Source organism: Chrysemys picta, chromosome 15 (assembly GCF_011386835.1).
Source record: "Chrysemys picta bellii isolate R12L10 chromosome 15, ASM1138683v2, whole genome shotgun sequence".
Classification (NCBI taxonomy): Eukaryota; Metazoa; Chordata; order Testudines; family Emydidae; genus Chrysemys; species Chrysemys picta.
In genome coordinates, this window is record NC_088805.1 from 11,718,529 (window position 1) to 11,745,762 (window position 27,234).

At 45.8% G+C, this 27,234-nt stretch overlaps 2 protein-coding genes and 1 long non-coding RNA gene across 5 annotated transcripts in view; 2 read left to right on the forward strand and 1 right to left on the reverse strand.

Moving 5' to 3' along the window:
* Positions 1 to 27,234, forward strand: part of RNF10 (ring finger protein 10) — a 207,074-nt gene that overhangs the window by 159,845 nt on the left and 19,995 nt on the right. The window lies entirely within an intron of this gene.
* Positions 119 to 12,406, forward strand: ACADS (acyl-CoA dehydrogenase short chain). 3 transcript variants are annotated; one of them, XM_005288669.4, is made up of 10 exons: positions 119 to 253; positions 806 to 969; positions 4,618 to 4,767; positions 4,973 to 5,084; positions 5,472 to 5,623; positions 6,045 to 6,215; positions 7,758 to 7,895; positions 8,172 to 8,267; positions 10,728 to 10,784; positions 11,669 to 12,406. In XM_005288669.4, the coding sequence occupies exons 1-10, from the start codon at positions 208 to 210 to the stop codon at positions 11,819 to 11,821; spliced, it is 1,239 nt and encodes a 412-aa protein (XP_005288726.1). In that variant the 5' UTR covers positions 119 to 207; the 3' UTR covers positions 11,822 to 12,406. The 3 variants fall into 3 exon arrangements, with proteins under 3 accessions (XP_005288726.1, XP_042697592.1, XP_023964493.1); XM_024108725.3 differs by having other exon boundaries at positions 140 to 257; XM_042841658.2 differs by lacking the exon at positions 7,758 to 7,895.
* On the reverse strand, positions 12,706 to 21,203 carry LOC101934956 (uncharacterized). The gene is made up of 4 exons (XR_509275.4): positions 21,076 to 21,203; positions 18,663 to 18,781; positions 15,903 to 16,163; positions 12,706 to 14,218 (listed from the first exon to the last, which is right to left on the reverse strand). It is a non-coding gene; the product is annotated as an uncharacterized LOC101934956 (long non-coding RNA).

Below are 27,234 nucleotides of genomic sequence, written 5' to 3' on the forward strand. Positions count from 1 at the left end.
GGCCGCCGCTCCCCAGTGTGTGTCACGCGGGGCCCGCCAGCCGCTTGCCCAGCACGAGCCTCTGCCAGCGGCCCCGCCCCCCAGCCGCGGCCGCCGAGCTCCGCCCAGGACCCGGGGCGATGGAACGCTGCTCATGAATATTCATGACGCGGAGGCGCGCCTATCCAGCGCGGTTTGGGGCGCAGGCGCAGTGGGCTGGGTAGCAGCATGGCGGCTACACTCCTAGCTCGGGGCGGCGGCGCTGCTGCCCGAGGTCGGTAGGTGGGGAGCGGACCCGGGCGTTGGGGGCAGAGCGCGGGAAGGGGCCCGGCCAGTGGCGGGCGCTGCTCGCCTCAGCTTTCTGCCAGTGGGAGCGGAGCCAGCGGCTGCTTCCCGCGCCATCGGGCTGGGGGCGCCGGGTGTGTGTGTGGGGGGGGGTCACTTGTCCCGTCCTGGTTGCCGGGGCTGCCGCGCTGCCAGTTCGCGCCGAGCCCGGAGCCCAGACCGGCTCCTGCACAGCCTGGTCGCTACCAGGGGTTGGGTCCTTGCGGGGGGGGGCGCGAGGCTCAGTCCCGCTGCACTTCACCTGTGGCGCTTCTGTGGCGGGGCTGGTAGGGCCCCTCACCGTGGTGTCTGAGCGCCTCGCGGCCCTTGGGACGGGGGTGAGACTGATTTGCCCAGAGTTCACCGGAAAGGCTGGAACCTGCGTCTCCAGCGTCCCAGGCCAGTATGGACCTGCTGGACCATTATTCCTCCCTGCTTGGACTACCTGGCTCTAGGGCCTGGTCGCAAGGGATCCCCTTCATCTCCTCCCCTTACTTTCTAGCCCTGACCTTTGGGTGCTTGCGACAGCTGCACACAGTGTACCAGACAGTGGAGTTACCAGAGACCCACCAGATGCTGCGCCAGACGTGCCGGGACTTTGCTGAGAAGGAACTGGTTCCTATTGCTGCTCAGCTCGATAAGGAGCACCGCTTTCCTGCTGAACAGGTGAGTGCAGCTCATTTGCGTAAGGGTTGGGATGATGGTGTGCGGATCTGGGGATACTGGAATCAGAAAAGGGCAATAAAAATGATTGGGGACATGGAACAGCTTCTCTATGAGGCGAAATTAATAAGACTTGGACTTTTCAGCTTGGAAAAGAGATGACTAAGGAGAAAGATGATAGAGGTCTGTAAGATCGTGACTGGTGTGGAGAAAGTAAATAAGGAAGTGTTATTTACTCCTCATAACCCAAGAACTAGGGATCACCAAATGAAATTAATAGGCAGCAGGTTTAAAAACAAACAAGGAAGTATTTCCTCACACAATGCACAGTCAACCTGTGGAATTCTTTGGCAGAGGATGTTGGGAAGGCCAAGACTATAACAGGGCTCAAAAAAGAGTTAGATGAGTTCATGGAGGATAGGTCCATCAATGGCTTTTAGCCAGGATGGGGAGGGATAGTGCCCCTAGCCTCTGTTTGCCAGAAGGTGGGAATGGGCGATAAAGGATGGATCACTTGATACCGGTTCTGTTCGTTCCCTCTGAAACATCTGCCATTGGCCACTGTCAGAAGACAGGATACTGGGTTAGATGGACCTTTGGTCTGACCCGGTATTGCCATTCTTATGACTGTGTGCCCCAGCTTCACCAATATGTGGCCTGACCTCTACATGCCTCCCTACAGATACTCATGGCCCAGCCCTGAGGTCAACACAAAATATGTTCAGTTTAAATCTGGATCACACATGTCAGATGCTGCCTCATGCATCATATTGAGTACGCTGTTCTCCAGCTGCTTTGTATCAGGGTGGCTCTGTATGTGACCAATGCACAAATCGGCATGATAAACCAAAGCTTCAGCGTGATACACAAGGGATTCTGTCAGGAGCATTTGTACTTTCAGACATTATATTGTATTGCCTATAGGACACACTTTTGTTTAGCTTAAAACCATAACATCTGCCAGCCATTGTGCATGTTAATTGCCCTTCTGTGTCTTCCCCTCTGGACTTTGGTACCATTGAGTTTTCTCTTCTTTCCCAGCGACTTTCCCCAGGGCTGCTGTAGTTAATACAGCATGTGATGCATCTGACTTGGAAAATCATTAAATCACTTTAGTAAAGAGGAGACAGGTCGCACGTTGCAGCAGAATAGTATATAACAATAAAATGTGCATGTATTGAGCGTCGTTGAGCTCTTGAAATGAATGAAAACTACCAAGAGAATCATCTTGCTTAAGAGAAGCTGCACATTTTATTTCTTGACCATTAGAAGCAGGAAGGGATTGTTTGAGTTCCAGTGTACCAGTGTCTAGATGTTTCACTTTTGTGAAAAGAGCTCAGCCATCCTTTGCTGCAGTACCAATGCAGCTGGATGACTTAAAATGCTAACTAGATTGTTAATCAAATATGCTGTCCTAGAAAGCAAAATATTATTGCCTTAGCCCACTGGCTTCAAACTGAGCGTACGCAAAATAAAAGGCACATTTTTTTTCTCCCCAGTTTGTCACTGGCCACCTAAAATGTCATACTCTAAGAAAATAAATTAAAACGAGTATCCTCCCCTGGTTTACTGATCACCACTGAGATTCTTACAACTGAAAAGACGTTGACTCTAATGTGTTTTCCCCCCACTGATGCTATTAAAATTTTCCCTTTAATTCTATGGCATTACACATAAAATTAGTCAGTGTCATTTGTTCATGATCACTTTGTAGTCTCCCTTTCTGGATTTCATATAATGGCTCAGAGCCACAATATTTGGGAGGCAAATACAGGCAAGAGGAACTCTTTTATTTAAAAATTCCAAAACAGTTTCTATTGGAATAAACAGAAGGATCTGGCTAGATTTCAAGTAGTTTAATTTTTACAATAGCTAAATGTTAAGCCAAATTACCTGCAATGTCATAAAATACAAGATCAATCCTGTTGTTAAACCATGACAATTGCTCAGCAACGTACAAGATACACACACAATTATTGCCCAAAGAGATTAAGATTGAGAAGGCAGAACATGTTGGGTAACCCAGAGTGGGGAATATCTTGAACTGTCTTTACAAGGAGTTAATTATTACCAACACAACTTCAGTGAGACAGCTAAAATTGCTTTCCTGTCAACTAAAAGCTCTTTTCTTAAGAACCTTTAGGATGCAGTATAAATAGAGTGAAAGATTTCAAGGTATAGTTGCAAGGACTGGATCTGCTAGATTTCTCCTCAATCACCTCTGTACAGTGTAATGAACAGAGCTTTGCTAGGGAGTGTGAGAATAATCTAACATTATGGTTGGGAGTGATTCTAGGTTAAAACAGAGCTAGTCTTTGCCTCATGTGGCAATGAGCATAGTCAACCTCAGGTAACTTGCCCTTAATCAGCAAGGGCTGCACCAGTTCTGAGCACCTGTAATTCCTATTGAAGTCACTGTGAGCTGTGGCTGCTCAGCAACTGTTGAGATCAGTCCCCATCTGAATCAAAAGCAGGTGTGTCCTTTGGTAGGCTCACGATAGCACATCTGTGTACCCAGGAAAGAACGTGCTGCTGTTACCAGACATGCCAGGATTGGCTAGTATGTGCATAGGTGCCCCCGATTCTTTAGAGCGCAGAAGTAGTTGTTTCTGTTGCTTGTGGTCATGTGAACGAACAGGAACACAGCTGGAGTGTGCATGTGCTCAAGTGCATCCATGAGGGTGGGGCGGTGTGTGTTGCTGTACGTATGTACTTGAGGATTTGCCAGGGCATCACTGATGCAGAGACTCTCTGGCCTGGTCTACGCTGCAGTGTTTTGTCAACAAAAGTTATGCCACTTTAAAGTACTTTAATTAAACTGCTGTTGCATGTCCACACGATGCTCCTTGTGTTGGCAGAGTGCATCCATACTAGCAGCTCTTGCATCTACAGAGAGCAGTGCACTATGGATAGCTATCCCACTCTGCAACTGGCCGCACTGCGCTTTGGGAAGGGTTTGCAATGCCTCATGGGGCAGGTGCAGCATCACATGATGCAAGTTTCTCAATCGTGTTGTTCCATGGGCATCCTACCAGATTGCCAGCCATTTTTCAACTGAAGTGTGTGTTGTGGGGCGAGACAGAAATGCAGTGTGTGTTGGCATGCTGTCTCTAAGTTCAGACAGCAACCTGAACAACCAATCCTGGGGGAGAGGGACACCCTCCCCCACCATCAGTCCCCAGCTCTGCACAGCAGTCTTCTCCTCCCCTGCCCCCTCCCCAGAGCAGCAACCCGCTCTGCTTGTCTGCAGCTCTGTGATTCCCTCTGAGTTCTCCCACAGCCTCCTCGGCAGCATTGTGAGCTTTCCAGGCTGAGGAATGTCAAAGCTTTCTGGAGCTTTGATGGGAGGGGTAATGCCTGCAGGGCAACAGAGTTCAAAACACTGAGCAGAGTCATCATAGCAGGCATTGTGGGATACCGCGGGAGGCCAGTTATATCAACATAATGAACGGCAGCGTCTACACTGGCTCTTTGTCGGCACAACTTCTGCACAAAAAGTCCTACGTGTCTTGTTGAGGTGGTTTTGTTTTGTCGTCAAACTGGCACTGCAGTGTGTACACCTCCACTGTTTTGCCATCAAAAGCTGCCTTTTGCTGACAAAACTCTGCATTATAGACAAGGCCTCTCACTTGTCCATTTCTCCTTGTCTAGGTGAAGAAGATGGGGGCCCTTGGGTTGCTGGCCATGGATGTGCCGGAGGAGTATAAAGGGGCAGGGCTTGATTACCTGGCCTATTCCATCGCTGTGGAGGAGATCAGCAGAGGCTGTGCATCCACGGGTGTCGTCATGAGTGTCAATAATGTAAGACCCTCTCATTGTCTGGGAAACAGGGTGTGTGGAACCAGTCCTAGCAGCCAGGGGTTACTCTGCCAGTTGAGTAGTGTGAATCAGTGCTGATGGAGAATGGCATCTGCCTTTGCTGAGCCTGGAGGGTGCTGGACGTTTGGGAGTTATTGGTTCACTTTTTCTTGCAGGGTAAATTAACATGACTTCTGTCTTCTTGAAGTCTCTGTATTTAGGTCCAATACTGAAATTTGGTTCTGAAGAGCAGAAGCATCAGTGGATTGCTCCCTTCACCAGTGGAGACAAAATAGGATGCTTTGCTCTCAGTGAACCAGGTAACATGAACGTTAATATTCCTGGGCTGATGGCAGAGAACAATTTCCCCTTGTAAATTTCCCTCTTTGTAATGTCAGGGAGCAGAGATGTAATGGGTATGGGAGCTTGGAGTGAGAGAAGCCTCTGAGAGGATGGCATTTCCACTCCTAGTTTATTGTGGCTCTATGAAGTTAGAGGTGAGATGGAGCTGCCCCCAGTAAAGCGTGTGCTACTGTTACTAGATGTGCTGTGATTGGCTAGCGTGTGTGGGTGTGTGTGTGCGCGCGCGCCAATTCTGGAGCCCCAGGCCCAATCCCCTGGGGTGCAGAAGTAATTGGTTCTGTTGCCTTTGGTTACATGAGTGAACAGGAATACTTCGGTTTTGTTTTGCATGGTGCCTTGCTCAGGAAATGGCAGCGATGCTGGAGCTGCTTCCACAGTGGCACGGCTGGACGGCAATGAATGGGTCCTGAATGGCACCAAAGCCTGGATCACCAATGCCTGGGATGCCTCTGCTGTCGTGGTGTTTGCCACCACAGACAAATCCCAGAAACACAAGGTGAGCTCAGTGGGTTATAGCCTGAAATGTAGCTCTTGGAAGTAGCATGCGGAGCACTTGGTAAAAGGCTCCATAAGCTTACATTGGACTGTGGAGTCAGAACGAAGAGCTGGGAGAAGCCTGTGTCCCCTCAGAAAGTGGGGGGGCTGTGTGGTGCAGTGCTGCCAGAGGGGGTTTAGATGGATGGCCTATCCCATGGGGCTCTGAGTTCAGCTGAGAGAAACTGGAGCAGAGCTTACTGCAGGGAGGACTATTTCATCCCCCTTAATCTCCCCTCTGATCCATCACTTCTCCTTTCCATGGCCTGTTGGATGGGTGGGTGAGTGAGTTGAGATTGGCCTCGTGTGCTTCCCAGGAGAGCTCTGCCCAGCTGCGTGATGAGAGGTTGGAGGCAATGTTAAGATCCTGGATCTGATTGCAGGGCATTAGTGCATTCCTGGTTCCTATGCCAACACCTGGACTCTCTCTGGGGAAGAAAGAAGACAAACTAGGAATCCGAGCCTCTTCCACAGCCAATCTGATATTCGAGGACTGCCGGATCCCCAAGGCCAATCTGCTGGGGCAGCAGGGGATGGGCTTCAAAATTGCTATGGTGAGTGCCAGCTGGACTTGTGGGAAGACAGGGTTGGTGCAGGACTACATCCATCTAAACTGTTGTCCAGCCGGTGGTGTGTGTCGTGACCCCTTCTTGGCAATCGAGGAGCACCACTGCTAGGTCTTATCTTTTTGGAGCCTATCTGGCAAACCTCAGGTGTAGGACTTGAGCAGATATGAAGCAGAGGGAGAGCCTCTCCTCCCACCATCTCACCCTGCATCTGCTGATCTCCCTGTGAGGAAACACACAAGACCTTTTGGATGCTTCTCTTTAATTCCCTCTATGGAGGAGAGGCAGAAATTCATACCTTGCTGATGCAGAGAGGACACCTTCTGGAGTTCATCCAGACATAGATTAGATCTTATTTGGGGAGCATGTGTGACTCCTGAGGAACTGAAATCTTGGCATGACGATGAAGATAATGCCTGGGGAACATTATGTGCAGTGTAGCAGGACTTCTGAACTCTTGGGAGAGCTGATTTCGCTCCAAGCAGGGCTGGAATAACCACTAAAGGTTGACTCTTGCAGTCCCATGAGCTAGACTTGTTCCCAGGGTGTCATAGCACCTGCCATCAGCACCTTGATTTAGGTAGGTCTCTGCCTCCATCATCCTTCCTTTCATCCCCAGACTTGTCTCAGTGCAAGGGATTTTAGGACACGTTATTCTGGAATTAAATTTCGAATACACCAGAGTTCGATGTGGAGGTTTCTGCTGGGAACCCTTCTTGTAAAGAGGCCTCTTTATGGGGTGGGGTTAGGAATGTTCACTGCCACATCTTTTGTAAATGTTGCAAACTGCTGCTTTTTTGAATGAAATCCTGCCTGGTTGAACAAGGAAGGAGCAACACTGACATTGTTCCAAGAAAATTCAGTTCATTAGAGGTTATAAAGGTGCCACTACCTTGCTGGAGTGTGGGGGAGAGACATAGCACAGAGTTGAGCCTCCCTGAACAGGCCTCGAACTAGTTACCCACCTCAGTACATGCAAGGGAAGGAAAGCTTGTGTCCCCCTTCAGAGTAAGGGGGTGTGTCTTGGGCCAAGAGTCTCAGAAGTGAGTAGCGATTTTTTTTGGGCCGTTACCCGTGACACCTTAAAGGAGCCTGATGCTCAGAAGTTGGGAACTTTGCACTTTCTGAAAATTGGGTACTCAAAATGACTTGTCCTTTTTGGAAATTGTAGCCACAGTCTTCACTCCAGAGAGAAACAAAAAGTAGAGGGGTTAATAGAAGTAGGGGGAATAAGGTAACAAGTAAATCTAGTTTTGTATCTTTATCTAATTTCTCTTTACTTCCCCCCCCCCCCCTTTCTTTGCAAATCAGCAGTTCCTCTGCTTTATTATTTTTGCCTCGGTCATGCTTTCTCCCCTTTTCATTCCCCTCTTTTGATCTCAGTAGCTGGGATGTCCTAAATATACTGAGGATTTTTATTTCCATACATTGTGGGATTGTCCAGGGGGGTGCCAACATGACTGCGGATTGCTAGCTCATGCAGGTATATTCACCCTTCAGTCCATGGTGTGACTTTTGTGTGTGTCTCAGCAAACCTTGGATTCGGGCAGGATTGGGATTGCCTCGCAGGCTCTGGGAATAGCTCAAGGAGCTCTGGACTGTGCTGTGGATTACGCTGAGAAGAGGTTGGCCTTTGGTTCTCCCATTTCTAAGCTGCAGGCTATTCAGGTATGAGTTAAGCTGAAGATAGTCCTGTATCTGGTGACAGTAAGTCTGAGTTTCTATAACAGTCCTGCTGGGTTAGCACAGTAGCTGGCCTGGTCTGGGGAAGGTAACACACCTTGAACTCTGGACACCTGTGTTCAAGCAACTTAGATTTACACCTGCCTCCGTGGCTTGGGCACTTCCCCATTACTTTGGGGGGATGCTTTGGGTTTGAGAGGTTTGTCAACACAGGTGGTGTGAGAAGCAAATGCATTCTGCCCTCACGTTTGTCTATTGCAGTTCAAGCTGGCAGACATGGCACTGGCGTTGGAGGGTGCTCGCCTGCTGACCTGGAGAGCAGCCATGTTGAAGGACAATGGGAAACCCTACACAAAGGTACTTCCTGCTTTCTGTAATCTGCTGTTGATCTAGCAATGAGAACCCTATTGAGTTATCCGGTCCAGTCCCTTGCCACCACGAGTTCTTCCAGTGTTTAGTTTAGTTAATCTCAGAAAATGACTAACAGAGGGCACTAAACGTTGCATGGCATCCCCCTTGCTGCTTAAGTCTCTTATGTCCAAAGCAGTCAAGGGGAAGGCCAGGTCATAAATTCCTTTCAAGTGGGAGCTGCTGAGTCAGATTGCAAAGAGAATTTAACACCAGTGAAAGGTGCAGTGTGATAACCTTGGCAACTGAGATCCTTGCTCCACAAAGCAAAGTGAGCATGGGCAGTGGGAGCACTGTCCCCTCCCAATGAATGTGATGGCCGCCTGAGAATGGGTCTTATTATTGGATCTGGGACCTGCATCCAGTTACCTTCTCCAGAGCTCCCAAAAAACAATGTTTATATTAATTTAAGCTGTTCCACAATGTAGCATTTGTGACAGATGCAAGATTTTTTTTATAAATGGGTGATGCAGTAGGTGACTTGGAAGGGTTAACAACTCAAGGAGTTGCTCTAGTTACATCTTGGTAGGCTCCAGCTCAATTTCACAAATTGAACATGGTGATCCTGGCTCCCCACCTCAGTCCTGTGAGTAACCCCAGAGCTGTGCCTGGGAGATGTACTGAGCTAGCATAGCAGCAGCATAGATGGGCCAGGGTCCCAGGTATGCAGGGCTAGCTTGGCTATGGCGGTACAAGGGTGCTAGACAATCAGGATAAAAACCCTGCCCTGTAACTTAAGGTGCACAAAGCAGTACTTGTGCTAGCACCAGTGGGTTGTGTGTGTGTACATGGGATTCTGACCTCTACCACTGCTGGTCCTGACTGCGCTGGTGAGCCAGAGGAGAGCTCACTTAGAATGCTTGCTAGTTAAGCATGGATGTGAGGACCTCCCAAGTAGCACATCTTTGTATGTCTGGCTGAGGTGGAGAGACAGGGAATGAACCCGGTCATCTATTGTGGGTACCCCACAGCAGCTATTGCAGGGTTTCTGCAAGGACAACTTGCTTAGATTGATGTTACTGCCATAGTACCTCAACATCTGTTACTATTAGACTAAAAATGCTCTTTAATTATTCACTTTGTTCATTTCATCAACCTGAAATTTAGTCAATTTGAAGTAGTTTCAGATTGTTACTGCTCTTGATCTCCCCTGCCAATTTGTGATTTTTAAAGTTTTTCTCTGCCCTGTTAATATATTTAAAAAATACCTACACAATAGGAGAAACGGACTTGAGCCAAAGAGCTGTCAAATGAATTAAGTACATAAATAGTGGAAAAGCGTTTTATTTTATTTTTTCTGTCCAGGGTTTCAGTGACAATACAATATAGGGGAAAACTTTTCACAACTGTATTTAAAAAACAGTAATGTCTAGAACTCACTTCCAACAACAGTAAGGCCAAGAGCTTAGCATGCTTTGAAAAATAACATTAATTAATAGGATAATTTGCTACAACCCCTTTTGCTTCAGGGCATAAGCCAGCCCCTGGGATGAGGCAGAAACCTCTCCTTTGGACAGAATTGTCTGTGTAATGGGGTTTTACAGCTTCCTCTAGACCATTGCTCTGGTATGGCAACACCCATCTTCCATACAGTGCTACTTGTGAAGCCCAATTTTTACTTAAAAATAACTAAAAACAAGATGGAAAAAGCAGAATGGAGAACAAGACCCAGAGCTATGTTGTGCCTATACTTAGATAATTTAAAAAACCCCTTTAGTCGGTTTATTGATAGCATGAAAAGAACATTGGTTCAGATATTTAGATTGTGTAATGTAAAAAAGCCCTTCAAAAGGTGGCAATGGGTAGGTTTAATTAGTATGAGTTTTATTTAAAAAAAAACACTTGCTAAATTTAGAGGAGCTACCATTAGGTTACAGAAGAGGCCATTTACATCAGAATGCAATATAGCCTTAATCACCCATTAATACACCATTCCATCTTTGAATGTGAGTATAATTGCAGGCTTGGTGGCTTAACTAATCTTTGTTTCTATCATTCAAAGTATCTGCCAGAGTCTGCAACCTACCTACCAGATCATTGACAATTTAATAATTAAACACTTACAAATCAACGTTCCAATAGTAAAAAGAAGCTCATGCATACAGCAATCTGGGAAGTGTGTCCCATTTCCTGTGTGTACTGGAGCCATGTGCTTTTTCTTTGGCTGTCTGCTGTTGGCTCCAGCCCCTCTCACCAGTTGCATCTTCTAATCAAACAGGTGGAGAAGGAGATGGCTTATCAATGAAAGTCTCATGCTGGAATTTGAGCAATCAGGAGAAGTACATTTAATCACAGAGGGTGTGAATTCTGGCTCACTTGGGTGTACACAAAGTTTTGTTTCAGGCGGTGCATGAATATTGATACTAGCGCCTGCTTTATAAATTCTACAAAATATCTTTGTTTTTAAAGGAAGCTGCAATGGCCAAGCTAGCTGCATCGGAGGCTGCAACTGCCATTTCCCATCAGGTAACCATCTGTCTCCTTCACCGCATGAGGGGAGCCTGGGGGATAAGCTTGTCCAGATGTTACTTGTAGTGTTATAACTGATGGATAATAGCTATGTTTATTAGCTGTCAGTTGTGGAAAGTTAGACAATGACAGATTATAAAACTTTATACCACTATGTGTCAAAATATAGTAAGTAAATATCCTTACATCAAACTTGGTTCTCAAGCAGCATTTTTATTTTATCATTTAAGTTTGTTATCAATGAAAATATTTTTAAACAGTTGGTGTGTAGGAGATGCACATCTGCCCATGTAAAAACCTAATTCTTCCAAGCCTAAAATTAAGTATATATAAAGGAAAGAGCTCAGCTTTCTTGCTGAGGAACTAGGTACTGCTGTCAAGAATTCCTCTCTGGCCTTGGTGCTTACATTTGTTTAAAGGCTGTGGGCTATTTTGTCCCCTGTGTAAAGTCCCTTCAGCTGCTAGGCCTAGAACTGTATGGCAGCAGGGCAGGCTTGAAGCCCAAGCAGAGTTATTCAGTGCAATGGTGAAATATGCTACTGCTTACCCAAACACTTCAGTTTCTGTGCCTTTCCCTGTAGCTGATAACAGCATCAGGCACTGGCACCTAATGAAAGGAGGGAGGGCAAATAACTCAAGGCTGTATCCGTGGTACAACACAGTTTGCCTCAATCTTGCATCGTGCTCACTGCAGGGTATGCCGGATGACTAATCAACAAGTTTTTCTACAGAGAAGGGGTCCACCAGGTGCCAGCATGACTGATAAACCCTATGACCTCTCTCTCCTCCCTGTGGTTGCTACTAGACATGGGTCACTCGCATGAGGGCAGTGTCCATGGTGCACCGAGTTGCTGACATAAGACTCACTGCTTTTGTTTCAGGCCATCCAGATCCTGGGAGGAATGGGCTACGTAACAGAAATGCCAGCGGAACGCCACTACCGGGATGCTCGAATCACAGAAATCTATGAGGGGACAAGTGAGATCCAGAGACTAGTGATAGCAGGGCAGCTGCTGAAGGAATATCGTGGGTGAAGAAGAGCAAGCTCAACTTAAGTGCCTTATAACTACTGCAGAAGTACTTCTAGCCTTTGTCCTGGATGAAATGAGGTGGAAATTCCCTCATAGCCATACTCACCACCCCTCTTTAATTGGGCTGGTCAAGCTCCTTTCTCAAATTGCCTTTGTAAAGGTTTAGGGCCAAACAGTCAAAGGGAGAAAGCAGAAAGGGGGCAGCAGCATCTGAGTGTGGCCCAATTTATTTTAAGCCAGTATGGTTTCAACTCTGTCCTCTTACAGACACAATCCATGGAATCAGTCTTTAGCCCTACTAGCTGCTGTCTAAGATTTAGTTCCCTTCACAAGGTGCTTGGTAACTAATGAAGTTTATATGAAATGATGGAGATAAGTAATAGTTGTATTTTTCTCGTGGATGTCAAAGGCCTTACGAGGGTATAATGCAGAGGCAGGACACTCAAAGTATTATTTTAGTACCTGAATGTGGGCTATATTTTCTAAAATTGTGTTGGTGAATGGGTGATCTGTTTGCACTACCCCAGAATGATTGTTACACTACCTCTTCAGGTTTGGTCACTAATGAATTCCAAGTGTTGGACCTTGCTGGCTGTGAGCTCTCATTTGATGGATTTTCCTTTAATTACTGCAGCAAAGGGGGTTAGTACCTGGCTTGTTCTCACAAGATGAAAGCAAGGTGAGTTAAAGCACTTGCAGGCTGTGTGGCTTTTTTTTTTTAAACAGCACACTTTCAGTATCTACTCAAGAGTGTTGCCCATATGCTTTTTCACCACACAGAGATGGAACAGTTAACTGCCCAGTTTCCTGGCTTCTCAACCTCAGTGAGCCATTGCTTGACAGTAACTTCTTCCCCAAAGTAAATCTATCAGACCTTATTTCATTCATTTTAGGATATTACTGAAAACAGCAGCTCTTTAGGGTAAAGATTTTTAAACTGCACACACTTAAACCACCCTTTGAAAAGGAATGCAGCATCTGGACTAAAGCTGTTGGTCCTAATTACTAACCTCAAGGAATAATTCTTTTTGAGGGAGGGGCTAAGTTAGAGAGCAGAGGGTGGTATTTTTGCATTAATTACACACTGATCTGCCCACCATCCATACACTTAAAGGGCACTGTATGAAAACCTTGTTACCAGTTACAAACTTGATGGGAAGATGGTTTCACAGCAGCTGGTCTTAGACGTACTTGAAGACTAACTCAAACTGGGGCTACTCTCCTTCCCTTTTGAAGGAAAGGGACAGATTACGTAGGCATCATTGCTTTCTAGACAGCATTTCTGCACATGTAGCGCAAGATGGGAGAAGTGCCTTGGTGGAGCAGACAGCTACAACTGAGCTCTTTCATGTGATCCTGGATTTAAGAGTCCTGTACCATGGTATAAAGGTGGGGGTAATAATCAATTTTGTTGCAGATCATAATTCATGCCCATTGATGGAGAGGAAGGGTAGTATTACCGATCAGAGCTTTTTTTTCAACATCCCTCACTGTTAGCACAGGTTCATGAAGTAGCAACAAACAGTAGGGGACAGGAGCCTGCATGTTAAATTACATTATTTTTGTATTAAAAATCAAATCCTAACTCTACTGGCAATTGAGTGGGCAAGGGCCATCACACCAGGTTGAACCTGAGCTGCAGCTGGTATGAAGAAGATTGTTTAAAAATACCACTAGATGGGTAAAAGATGTTGGGAGCCAGTCAGTCTAGGGGAGAAATTGTTTTTAAACAGATGTGTGTGGGGGCGAAAAAGCAATCAGACTATCTATATGCACTTCAACAAGGCACAGCATGATACCCTGGTCACGACACAAAAGTAAAAATTGCTATTAAGGCCCAGAATTCCACAAGCATGTTTCTAGAGCAGTGTAATGCTGTTTCACGATGGGGATTAGAGAAAGGTTTGAGTGCCCTTGGCTCTCTTTCCTGGCAGACACTTAGAGGAAAGCAACTCTGCCATAGCCACAGAGGAGGGCAAGCATCTGTGTTCCCTCTCCTAAAGACAGACCAAGATTCTGATCTTGATTCCCCCAGTATGAATGCAGAGTAACTCTGTTGAAGTCAGTGGAGTTACTCCAGTCTTTCCTTAGAACATGCCCCTAAGATTTTTCTTGCTCTTGCATGTCCTAGTGCAGATTGGTCACAGTGGCCATAAACTATGAGGATGTTATTTTCCTGAAGCCCACTAGGGGGCAACTGAACACTTAGGAAAATATCTTGTGGCTTTCGAAAGCTAGTGCCAAAAAGGAAGTATAGGGAGGCTAACCAGGCAGGAAATGGAACATACCTGATATTTTTGGTTAAAAACCCCAGAGAAATGTAAATTCTACTTAATCAAGTAAGTCGAACGAAGGCTGCATGTTCGCTCCACGCAGAAGTAGCATCTGGAAGTTCAAAGCCTGTTGAAGGGAAACAGTTTGCTTTAGTAACATGCAGAAATCAAATCACTCATTTGTATTGGGTCTTATGGTATTTTTAGCTTTTCCAACTCTGTCAGACTGTTACTATGTGCAACTGTCCAATTTCTTCTAATTGGGAAGTAGAAAACATTTCTACAACATTTGGGACCCACAGTTCTGGCTGGACCATTTCCACAGGTCTGTTTGCCTTGCTGTTAAAACAAAGCAGCTCTGGTAGAAGTCCCTTCTTACCCTTTTAAGATTTAATTAAGAGTCTTCTGTTTTCTCCTAGTTATAGCCCTGTGTACTACTGTAAATTATGTCTCTTCATTCTTGCCTCTTGGCAACTTCCAAACGGTTATAGACTCATGTTCCACCTTGGTTACTGGAACCTATATATATTCACTTCTTACAAGGGGCAATCAACTTAAACAGTTACTATCCAAAAGTGACTTTTCCTAAATTACTGTAACTGAAAGTTAAGAGGCGAGTTTCTCTATTTTTTCTCCCAAGTTGTTGGCAGGCTGTTTCCCCCCCCCCCCCCCCCATTTCAAAACTTTGTCCAATTGACATCAGTGTGTGTGAAGTCAGTTTGAATCTGGTTGAGTGGACATTTCACACAGAAACGGGGGAAATATTTAACATATGATAGGAAAGCATGTCTTTAAAAACCACAAAAAAAAAACCTCGTCAGGGGGCTTCAAGGGCAGGTGTAGCATCTGAAACTGCTAATTACTTTTTATTTTCTCATGAGTCTTCCCCTTCTCTCATAAGGGGAGGCCAGAGAAGTTTTTATACAACTTCTAATACTGAAGTGCCTAGAACAGAACAAGCTATTCTAGGGCTATCAGTGAGAAGGATTTATCATCTTCCCCAATACTTGCTAATGACTTGTTTTTAACCATATCCTCTCAAATGTGTCTAATTTGCTATTCAGTCTCCTCCCACAGATTCTTCTTCAGTATTCCCAAGTTCCATTTCTGATTTCCTTATCAGGTTATTTTCCTCCATGTGCTTTAAATTTGTACTTTTCCAAATTAATTGGTTTTAGTTCTTGTCTGTATTTCTAACTACTTCTTTAAGCTCCTCAGTATTATTCAGTTCTCATTTGCAATTCCTCACCATTTAGCATCATCTGTGAATTTTAACAGGAAGCTATTTCCACCATCCCCTTTTAGATCAGTCATAATGATTTTAATAAATTCAGACCCTCCCGGTTCCCTTCGAGCTCATTATGATCACTTCATAAACATTCATTTTTTAAAAATTGCTGTTGAAGGCCAAAGTTCCTTAGATAATAGCAACATATATTCCATACATCCAAGTCACACCAGTTAGAGTGCCTGGCACTCAGTTATAACAAGCAAGCTAATACTCCACTTCTACTCTTACAACCAAAGACAGCCAAACATAGCATAGTTCTCATTGAAGAGTTGCACCCTTTCCAGATCTAATTCCTACTCTCAAATCTTGCTGAAGATTCCAAAAATTACAGATCTTTGTTCTTCCATATTTTTAGATGCAGAATAAAACAACATGAACTGGAAGCGTTTCTTGCCCCATAATAGGTGAAAGCTAGCAGGGAGGTCTGGGATCTATTGCTTATGAGAGTTGTTAATACCACTTGAGGGCACAATGCCGTGTGCCACTAGTTGTTGGTGGTTAGATCCCTGCTCAAGCAAACCTCTGACCGTTGACACTCCTGGTCTCTTCGCTTCTCTTTACCGAAAGCGTTGTTAGCACAGCTCCAACTGTATTAGTAGTCCACAGATTCTCTCGTTCCAGCAGTGGTGGGGTTTGGTGCAGAGATGGAATTAATTATGTCCTTCAACTGTTGGACAGATGCAAAGGGTCTGTGTTGATTGGGAAGAAAGTCTTGTCCATCAGGTGCTCATTATGCGACGTTGGGCAAGTCACTTCATCACTCTGGGCCTCAGCTCTTCATCTATAAAACAGGAATAATATACCTCACAGGAATGTGGCAAGGCTTCCTTAGTGTAGAAAGAGCTTTGAGAGCCTCAGATGGAAAACTATGGCAGTGGGACGTATTTCAGCTCTCCCAGCAGCGTACAGCACCACTAAGGAGATTTGGATGACTCAGCTGTAGACTGTGCCGAAGTGCTTTTGCAGAAAGTCGCTTCTTTCCTTCTCTGAGGGCTCTGAATAGTCATTACTCTTCCTTCCTGTAGTTTCTCACTGGTTATGTACCATGAGTTTCGCTTCTGTTCTATCTACATGCATATCTGCAACAGGAGAGGTTTTAATACTATCTGGAAGCAGAAGTTATTCAGCATCACATACCTTCATCAACCCCACATGCCAGAGTCTAGCTACTTTTATCGGTGTCAGAAGGCAATGTATGAGAGGTGGCAGAAGCGTGGCCCAGGCATGCTGCTGTTTGGTAAGGAGACGTTTGAGGAGGCTGGCACCTTCTTTTGAACCCACTTCACAGTACAAATGTTCTCAAACTGCTCCTCCTGCTGACTTTCCAGTTTATGCCTTTTTTTTAAAACCTACAGCTTTCCTGGAAGTTGCAGCTCACCCTCTCTCACATGGCCTGGACACTGAGAGCCTTACCTCTGTCCTCTCCAGGATAGATTAATGCCACAATTCTTTTTCTAAAACATGAGCTGGAGCTGAACACAGCAGTTCACCTCAGAGGGACAAGTTGCTATGAACATACTATGCTGGTGCTCTGCATGCAGTGCAGAGGGTTGCTTACAATCTTTAAAGCCCTGAAAGGCCTAGAACCTAGTTACTTGAGTGAGAAAGGCATCTTCACCTATAACTTGTCAGGACATTTAAAATCTTGTGTTTTGCTCTTACAGGAGACTAAGGTCTTGTCTTTACTGCAAACGGTAGCTTGAGTTAGTACAGCTCGAGCTGATCTGGCCTGACTGACAGCAACCACACTTAAAAACAACACTGGAATTACACCAGCAGTACCAAAACTATGGGTTGCAATCCCAAGTGGGTCTCTCCATCAGTGGATAGAGGCGCAACAATCCCAAATGCGTGGAAGATGCCATTTTACAAAATCGTATCCTCCACACAGCAGGACCTCATGTTAGGGGTGTGATATGTCACACTGTGCAGAGGATGCCATTTTAAAATGACAACTTCCATGCTGTGTGGGGTCATGGGAAGCAGGATATCTGAAAATGGGTTCATGGCAGGGAAAAAGTTACACACAATGATTAGCGGAACAACTGGATTAGCTGCTGTGGAGTAGTTGTATTCCCACTACACTATTAGCTCAAACATCAGCGTCACTTGAGCTTTAACACACCTCCCACCACTCCACCCCAAACAGGCCAGCTAGTTCAAGCACCGGTTCACTCACACTAGAGATGGATGTGTTTGTGGATAGGAGTCGAGTTAGGGGTAAAACTTGAGCTAACGGTGCTGTGAAGAGACACCCTAAAGCATCCAGGATCAGCATCAGCGTATTTTGGCTAAGGGCCCTGCTCCTGCAGAACTCCCTTGCTACCACTGAGTTTGAGGAGCTTCAGGACAATGAGGGGCATACATGTTTAACCAGGCCTCTCGGGGTATGTCTACACTGCAATTAAAAACCCATGGCTGGCCTGTACCAGCTGACTGGGGCTTGTAGGTCTCAGCTACGGGGCTGTTTAACTGTGGTGTAGACATTCAGGCTTGGGCTGGACCACTGGGTCTAGCACCCTGCGAGGGGGGAGGGTCCTAGAGCTCATGTGAGCCCAAATATCCACACCACAATGATAGCCCAAGTCAGCTGGCCTGGGCGTGCAGCATAGACCAACCCTCACGAGCTGCAATGTCAGATGCTACAGTTTAATGATGTGGTTGAAGTAACTACTTGAGGACAGGAACAGCACACCTGATCCCACATTGGTGGGTGCAGAACAGAAAAACATATCAAATGATAAGCTTGTTCTGTAGATAGTGAGTTCTCTGAGCTGGGTCAGCCTGACTAACCATGTGACTATATGAACACAGTCACACAGGTCATGTCCAGGCTTATGAGACTATGAACATTTAAAATACTCCAGTGTACTTCCCCCTTCTGTTACCTCAAACGTGCCTTACAAAGGGTGGGAAGAGATGTACTGGAAAGCTTTTTCCAGCTCTTAGCTGCCATAGTTATGGACTGGGACTAGTATATCTTCACTCTTACAATGCTGCTGCTGTTCCAGCATGCTGGCCAACTGAATATACTCAGGGGCCAGTAAAGTCATGCAAGGCCTGCCACAGCTCCTATGGCGATCTGACTTTACACAGGAGCAAACTACTAAATCTCGTTTCCCTTAGCAGCTACTGTTTGCGATCAGTTGCTTTATAAGTTAAGTCTCTGCTACAGGCAGAGCAGGAAAAAACTGCTGCATGTACAAAACAAACACATTTTGCAAGATTCAATGGGATTTTAAGAAGAGAGATCTCCCAACCTCCCTCAGGGAGCACTAACCTGCTGAGAACAAGCATAGGTGGGGCCAGACCAGCCTTTGAGAAGAAGCTGTGTTACGGGTGAAGTCGTGTTTTTATTTGTCAGTTTATGAGCTGAGCCAAAGTCCAAAAGCTGGGGCCCTGGAAAGGGAAAGTCAGGTCATGGACAGATCACACAGGAGGAGAGGAGAAAGGCACAGCTACACTTTCCATTCTGTTTTACAGGACTTTGTCTTTTTGCCCCATGAAGTTGTAAGTGAATAGGAAATTAGTTACTAGACAGACTATTGGGAACAAGGGCAAATACCTTAAGAGATTGTTCTAGGGCAGGGAGAGCTGGTCAGATGAAAGCAGTTGGGCTACTCTTGCTTGCCTTATGTTTGGGAAATGCCTTGCAAGGAATAAGAGCTTGGCTCTGCACCGGAAGCACTGCTGAAACTTTGTCCCCTTCCCTACAACTATAGATGGAGAGGCTGCTCGTCTTAGTGTTTTCGAAGTTTTTCCTCTCCCCACCCTATATAAAGAGTATGTATACCCATACATAAAGCAGGCAGTCTCTCTGTTCAGATTGAGCCAGAGACAAGCTGCTTCAGCTCATCACATCTAAATGTGGATGCATTCATCACACGCAAGTGAAGACCCCACTCATGTTTTATCATTTCTGTTTCTTTAAAAAAAAGCTATGCTTCGTTTCCCCTGCAGAGTTAACTGGTGTGAGCGGCTCCTGGGTGTGAGCAGCCACACAGGTATTACTGTGTCCTCAGCGGTGGTGCTCACCTGTGTGGGTCACTAGGATTTTCTAGGGGCCTATCACATGGTTCTTTGTGCTGCAGCCAGCTGAGCTACTGATCATCCCCAGGGAATTGTGAGAAATGTCATCTGTCCTTCTGGACACATGGGGGAATTGTAGGAAAGCACAGAAGACAATCAGCACTCAAGTGGATTAGCCTGTCTTCACACCCAAGTGGATGGGTTACCAGCTCAAGTGAAAGCAGCACCTGGGTTTTAACCTATATCCAGTGGTGAGCTGGAGCCGGTTCGCTAAATTTAGAAGCCGGTGTAGAACTGGTTCCTAAAAGGGGTGGGTGGGCAAACCCCTGTCCGCGGGCCACATCCTGCCCCAGTCCTTTAAATAGCCGCGGTTCAGTGGGGGGAGCAGGGACGGGCCGGGGGAGCCTCCCCAGCTGGAGCCCTGGCCCTTTAAACAGCCCCTGGAGCCCCCCGCTACCCCAGGGCTCCGGGGGCTATTTAAAGGGCCCGGGGTTCCCCTGCTTCTACTACCCTGGCCCTTTAAATAGCTCCCGGAGCCCTGGAGAACTGGCGGGACTCCAGCAGCTATTTAAAGACCAGGGCAGCAGAGGCAGCTGGAGCCCCCCGCTACCCCAGGGCTCCTGAGGGCTATTTAAAGGGCCGAGGCTCCCCTACTTCTACCGCCCTGGCCCTTTAAATAGCCGCTGGAGCCCTGGGGTAGCAGCAGCAGCAGGGCTCCGGCAGCTATTTAAAGGGCCGGGGCAGTAGAAGCCCCGGACTTTTTAAATTGCCCCCAGTGCCCCGCTGCCGCTACCCCAAGGCTCCAGCAGTGGGACTCTGGTGGCTATTTAAAGGGCCTGGGACTCCAGCCCCTGCTGGGAGCCCCAGGCCCTTGAAATTGCCCCCCTGGGGAAGCCGGGCCTCCCCTGTACAGCACATGGGCGTACCGGCTTACTTTCACCTCTGGGTAAGGGGGTGGGGCTTCAAGCTCCAGCGGCTGCACGGCATCCTTACACAGCAGCATGGTAAGGGGGCCAGCCGGGGTGAGTTGGGTAGGGAGTGGGGTCTTGAGGGGGCAGTTGGGGTGGGGGGATCTTGGGAGGGGGTGGTCGAGGACAAGGGGGGGGTTGATGGGTTGCAGGTTCTGAGGGGGGAAGGGGGGAGACAGGCACATGGGGCTTGTACTCACCACGTGGTTCCCTACCAGGTCTTCGGCGGTGGGTCCTTCACTCGATCTGGGTGAAGGACCTGCTGCCGAAAACCCGGAGCGAGTGAAGACCCCCCTGCCACCGAAGTGCTGCCGAGGACCCGGTAGGGAACCGGTTCTTAGGATTTTGGGAGCTCATCATTGCCTACATCTCCCAGAAGACTAGCTAGTCTGGATTGAAAATACCATTAAACTTGTGTGAGAGGGTTGAGCATGTGGACAGGGGCAATACTTGAGTAAACAGCCTGAGTTAACTCTGCAGTGAAGAGACTCCCTAAATGTACAGTAAGAGAAATCCACCCTCGGCAATTAAACAACCCATTATGGAGATAAAATAGTCCAGTGGGTAGAGCAGAGGCCTGGCAATCAAGATTATGGGTTTCCTTCCTCACTGCTATTGCCTTGTTCGGTTATCTTGGGCAAGACACTTTATTGCATGGCTGAATTTAGAGATCTGTAAAGAGGTGATAACACTTACCAATGTCTCAGACTTAAGTAGCAGGCGTAAAGCATTGAGAGCCTCAGATGGAAGTCATTGTAGATATAAGAAGTGATGGTTGCACAAGGCACCATCTCCTTTCTCTCAGTCTTTTTGGCATTTTCTCATCTGCAGTTTGAGGAGAATAAAAGTAAGCCATTATCATCATGATTAAGGCTGAGAGTTTGTCATAGAAGTCACGGATTCCGTGACCTCCATGACTTCTGCAGTGGCTGGTGCACCTGGCCTGGGAGCCACCTGAGGAACTCAGGCAGCCACTGGGCCAGTTGCACTAGCTGCTGCTGGGGCAGTCTCAGGCCACCGCCCCCATCAGCAGCAGGAGTTTGGGTGGGGGGGCTCAGGCATGGGAGGGGATGAGGGCTCCCCAGAAGTGGTGACACCCTCTGCTCCTAGGCGTAGGCACAGCCAGGGGGACTCTGCATGCTGGCTCCGTCCCCGCAGCTCCCATTGGTTGTGGTTCCTGGCCAATGGGAGCTGCAGAGACAGTGCAGAGAGCTCCCTCGCCACACCTCTGCCTAGAAGCAGAGGGAGGGGGAATGTCGCCGTTTCCAGGGAGTTGTGGAGCCAAGCAGCCTGCCAGCCCCCAGCAACACCCCTCCCCCCCAGCATTAGTGGGGGTCCCTGGCTGCTGCTGCCCACCCCACCCCCCGGCCAAGATTCAGTCAGGGGTGCATAATACAAGTCATAGACCATGAATTTGTGTTTCTTGCCTGTGACCTGTCCATGACTTTTACTAAAAATACCTGTGACTAAAACATAGCCTTAATCATGTTCAAGCTGAAGACACCACACTGCAGGAATATGTTAAAATGTTTTAAGTACTCAACCTATGCATTTCCCCCCCACCCCAAATGCAGCTTAAAAAATAAGGTGTCACTGTCCTCTCCTCCAGTAACAACTGAACATTCTAACAGAGCTATCCATTAGGGATTGATTGTAGGTCCACTCTTATTTAATATTTTCATTAATGTACAAGTAAAATTTGCCAGGGATAGTAAATTTGGAGGAGTGGCAAAAATCTGAGAGCGCAAATAAAAATGGACCTGGACATAAGATTAGAAAAAATGAGATGCAACTTGGACATGTTACCATCATTTGGGTAAAACTAATAGTCATATTCAATAAGGGGAAAATCTGGGGAGGAAAATGACACTAAATGATTTAAGGGCAATGCTACATTGCAAACTGAAGTCTAAATAGCAGTATAAAAAAAGATAACAGCAGCCAACACAATTTTAGGGCTGCATATACAAACATACTGCCACAAACCAGACAGAATGCGTTTTCTCTAGCTCTGGGTATGTATCTATTTTTGAGCACCCAGATGTGCAAGGAACTTCACAGAAACAAGTACAGATGTGACCGCACCTGTTATATAGAATTAAATACCAGGCACCTCATTATCAAAGTAACTGCAGATAACAAAAAGGCCTGGAGGGACTGATTTACTGGAAAAGATTAAGAGTTAACCAAGTACTGGATTGGCTAAGAAACAGCTTTGTGGGGGATAGAATAGTCAAAAATGTGAACGGTACAAGCAGCTAAGGAGGGAGAGAAGTTTAAGATAATATATGGGGGAATCATAGAAGTGTAGGATTAGAAGGGACCTCAATAGGTCATCTAATCCAGTCCTCTGTGCTCAAGGGAGGATAACTAAGGGAATAACTAAGGAATAAGAGTAAAAGGATTAAAAAAAACCCCACAACTATTTCAGGTTGAATGTCAGGAAAAGCTTCCTGACAGTAACAGCTACCGGGCTGTGAAATATTCTCTAAGGGAAGTGATGCAATTCTACCCCTTGGAACATTTCAAAATAGATTGCCACACAAGCAAATGGACAATAGAAACAATCCTGCAGTGGCAGGAAAATTTGACTAGATGACCCAATAGATCTTTTCTATCTCTAACTTCTACAGTTCATCAGAATTCCATTTTTATGGAAAACTGCAGACTGGAACTTGTTTTAGGGGCAGACCAAGAAAACGTTACAAAAGACACACTGAAGACCAACCTCCAATCTTACAACATTGACCTCAGCACCTGGGAGCTCTTAGCCCATGACAAGATCTGACAGCAGCAGCCCTGCCACCTCAGACTGGATGATTTTGAGAGCTTGACGATTTCTGCAATCAAGGAGAGACGTGCAAGATGTAAAAAGCTAAAAGCAGCACTAATTCATTTACAATTGTCTTTACCTGTGGCACTTGTGGAGGAGGCTGCAGGTCCAAAATCAGTCTTTGGTCTCATCTCAGGACCCACACACTCAATGGGAGACTTCATCATATGTAGAGGAAGCCTTCCCCGCCCCACCAAAAGAGGTCAATATTTAGTTGATTAAGTGATCCAGCAGCACATATGTATTTCCTAATTTACCATAGAAATGCCGGGCTGCAAGGGATCTCGAGAGGTCATCTAGTCCAGCCCGCTGCACTGGGGGCCAAATATACCTGACAAGGCCATACTTGACAAGTATTTGTCTAATGATTTTCAATATTTCTCCTCTCAGCAAAAAGAAGGGCTGCCAATGAAAAGCCCAGGAAGTGTCCTCAGTGAATAGACATCTGTCAAGTCCCACATCAGAGGCAACACAAGGAAAGGCCCATTTTCAAGAATGCCCATCCACTGGGCATAAGGAGGATGAAGCTTTAATAAGGTACTTGAGGCATTTGATAGGTTAATTATGCATCACTTAAAGAAAAAACCTTCCCTCAACTTTGCATTATGCACAACTCTGTCCCTGCAGTTGTAGCACTGGACACCAAGTTGTTCTGTACATTTCTTTGCAGTATGGGCTTCTCTCGAAGGGGCTAGTAACAGAGTTTGGAAACAGTGCATAAGAAGGGAGCCAGCAGAACACTCTTCTAACACCGCTTGGCTGAACAATATTGGACATAATGTGGCCAGCCTGTATGTCTATCAGTTTGTCTACACTGGCTGGCCAAGCAGTTGGAAACAGATTTAATAAGAACTCTGTTTAGATAGAATTTAAACCCAGATTCTTAACTCCGGTTAACTTAAATTTTTTACATGCTTTGGGCTGTAGGGGCACAACCTAATTAAAGAAAACAAAACTAGGAAGAAAATTAAGACATTGCATGGCTAAGAAAGCACAGGGGCTGGAATTGTTCTGAGGTTACATTTTGGATGAACGAGTGCAGTAGCTTTAACAAGTTGCAGGTGTTTTCTAAACATAGACATTTTCATTCAAGACATCAGGAGGAACCTGATCTTACAGGTGACTCTCACAATGAGAAACTTTACAGTCTGCTGCTGAATATCACTAAACAAGCAGTATAAAGCATTTATTAAACAGCAGATTTCACATTAATTCATAAGTTAACAGCTCCAGACAGCCTAGTTCAGGATGGTGTGAGTCACATCGTATGCTAATGATGTCCCGTAGAACATTGCTGCCAGCAGGCTCTGGCTGATAGTACAATAGTATATAAATGTAATTTCACTTAGATAATGCTATCTATACAGTTTTGGTAATATTATTTTATTTAGCAACGTTTTTAAATATCCTAAGTAGCACACTTAAACTGTCCTGCTTAGATGCAGTCAACTATCAGATACACCAAAGTGACTTGCTGGACCCTGCATTGTCAGTTCTGGATTCCACTGAAGAGATCTGTGTCAAACATATAACACAACTGTAAGTCACCGGATAGATTTAATCCATTTAAAAAACAAAAGATGGAAACAACACAACTACCACTTGGGTCCTAGTTGTGATCCTGGACCATGAGTAGCCTTCTGAAATCCAGAGACTCCAAAGAAGCTTACGGACTGGCTAACAGTAAGCTTGAGAGATGCCAACAGAATCTGCCAGATCAAAAAGCCAAGGACGGAAAGTACTGTGCTCAGAGAAAGCCTGACAGGATAAGGAAGTGAAACAAGGGGGCTCTTTTTACTTTAAAACTGGAAAAGTTTTGTTTGGTCTTATGCAGAAGAAAAATGCTGTAAAGGCTTAAAATATATTAAAGTAAAAAGCCCAGGAGGGTTATACTTGCTCTCATCTCTGCAAGTATAACCATTTCGCATTAAGAGCAATTATGCTTCAGTGAATCTGTCCCAGAGTTCAGTAATAGGTTAAGTAGTCTCAGGATACAACTACACTGAGCCTCAGAACCCAGGTCAATTGACTTGGGCTTGCAGGACTCGGGCTGTGGGGCTAAAAATACTACAGTAGACATTCAGGCTCAGGGTGCAGCGCGAGCGCTGAGACCCACACCCTGGTGGGGTTTCAGAACCTGGCTCCAGCCCAAGCCTGAATGTTTACACTGCAATTTTTAGCCCCCAGCCTGAGTCCTGCAAGCCCGACTCAGCTGACCTGGGCCAGCCACAGATGTGCCGTGAGTCTTTTACTAACCTGTAGACATAGCTGGAGTTCTGTAGCTCCTAATAAAGGCTGCTCTTTTCTTTTAGGTATGTTATGATCTTAACCCACTTACGTGAACTGGTGCTGAACATAGCTTTTCAGGTCAGTTTTCCCTACCCAGTCAGCAGTTCTCAGCCTCCAATGAGAAGGCAATGCAGACCATTCAGTGAATTAGGTTCTAGGACTTTTAAAGGAAGCACTGTGTTTATTGTTGCATCTCTTCTCTCAATGGGAGATCGAAAGAAGGTTAGACGTTGCACATTATTAGGTGGACAGAGCTTAGCCACAAAAAAGGAATGACAGGATTGTTTTTTTCTGAATGCTGAACGAATCCTTGTTAACCATCTCCTTTGCTAGCCCTTTTAGAGTTCCAAGACATGCCTCTCTTCCGTGCATAACAAAGAATACTTGTATGGGCTTTCCTGGAATTGATCTAAAAATGCCAGGGAGGAAAAGCAAAGCTGAGGAGCTGGACTTTTTCCAGCTCGCTTTCACTTGGTCACAGCCAAAGCCATCCTGCGGTTTGCCTGCCCCAGTCACAACTGCATCATCATATTAGTGAGATGATGTATCATTATGCAAAATGCATGCATAGAAATATTTTCCATATTAACCATAAAGGTAAAGATAGAAGGGAGGTCTAAGAGACTGACAGCGCTTGAGGTGGAAATTAACTTAAAATAGCTGGAAGTGCTGGGGAAATGAAGCAGTGACAGGCTGGATCTGAACAAAGCCTCATTAATAAAAATTTGGGCAAACACATTAGCAGTACTGGTGATTACTATATTTCTGAACACTGATGTACAGAAAGCCTACAACATCTCTGACACAGAAAGCTAATAGCAATGGACATGGTTCTACCACAATCACTTAATCCAATTCCCATGAATAAAATTGAATTTTGAAAGCAGCAAGCTCACAAAGTAGTTGATTTGCTTCATAACCTAAGACCTAAGGCACCAAACTCTCCCCAAGAAATCAGTATAACAAAGTGAGTAGAATCCGTAGTTTTGTACCTAACTGAACTGAAAGTTTATACACAGTCCATGTTTTTTTATGTCTGGAGCACTGTTAGCAGTATCACTGCTGAAGCAGTGAGAGAGAAACATGCCAGTGAATCTGGTAAGGACTTTTACAGCCCCACTCTTTAGATTTTGGTTTTCTCACAATACTCTGCTAAAACCTTAATTACCTAAAACATACAAATGCTGCTGTCTAATGTTATTGGCTAGGGATTTTTTTGGCTTTAAGTACAGATGGATGCCGTTGATGAGTTACATGGGATGGGGTGCTTATAAATTGGATTGCAGTTGTAAACTGTCTCCCACAACAGCCCAAAACATTAGAAGACAGAGGAAGTGCTAGTTAATTTTTTTTTAAACCAGCTAGTAAGAGTGGCTATGTTACTAACACCCCCCGCCCCTCCCAATATCTTGTTAGCAAACAGTATTTTGGTGCTTTATAGTTTTTCTTGTATACATCTCTACCCCGATATACGCGACCTGATATAACACGAATTCGGATATAACGCGGTAAAGCAGTGCTCTGGGGGGGCGGGGCTGCGCACTCCGGTGGACCAAAGCAAGTTCAATATAACGCGGTTTCACCTATAACGCGGTAAGATTTTTTGGCTCCCGAGGACAGCGTTATATCAAGGTAGAGGTGCACTTGCAAATAAAGTAATTAAACACCGCAAAGCAAAAAACAGAGAATCTGAGTACACACGGACACTTTAAAAGCTTGACTGAAGTAGCAAT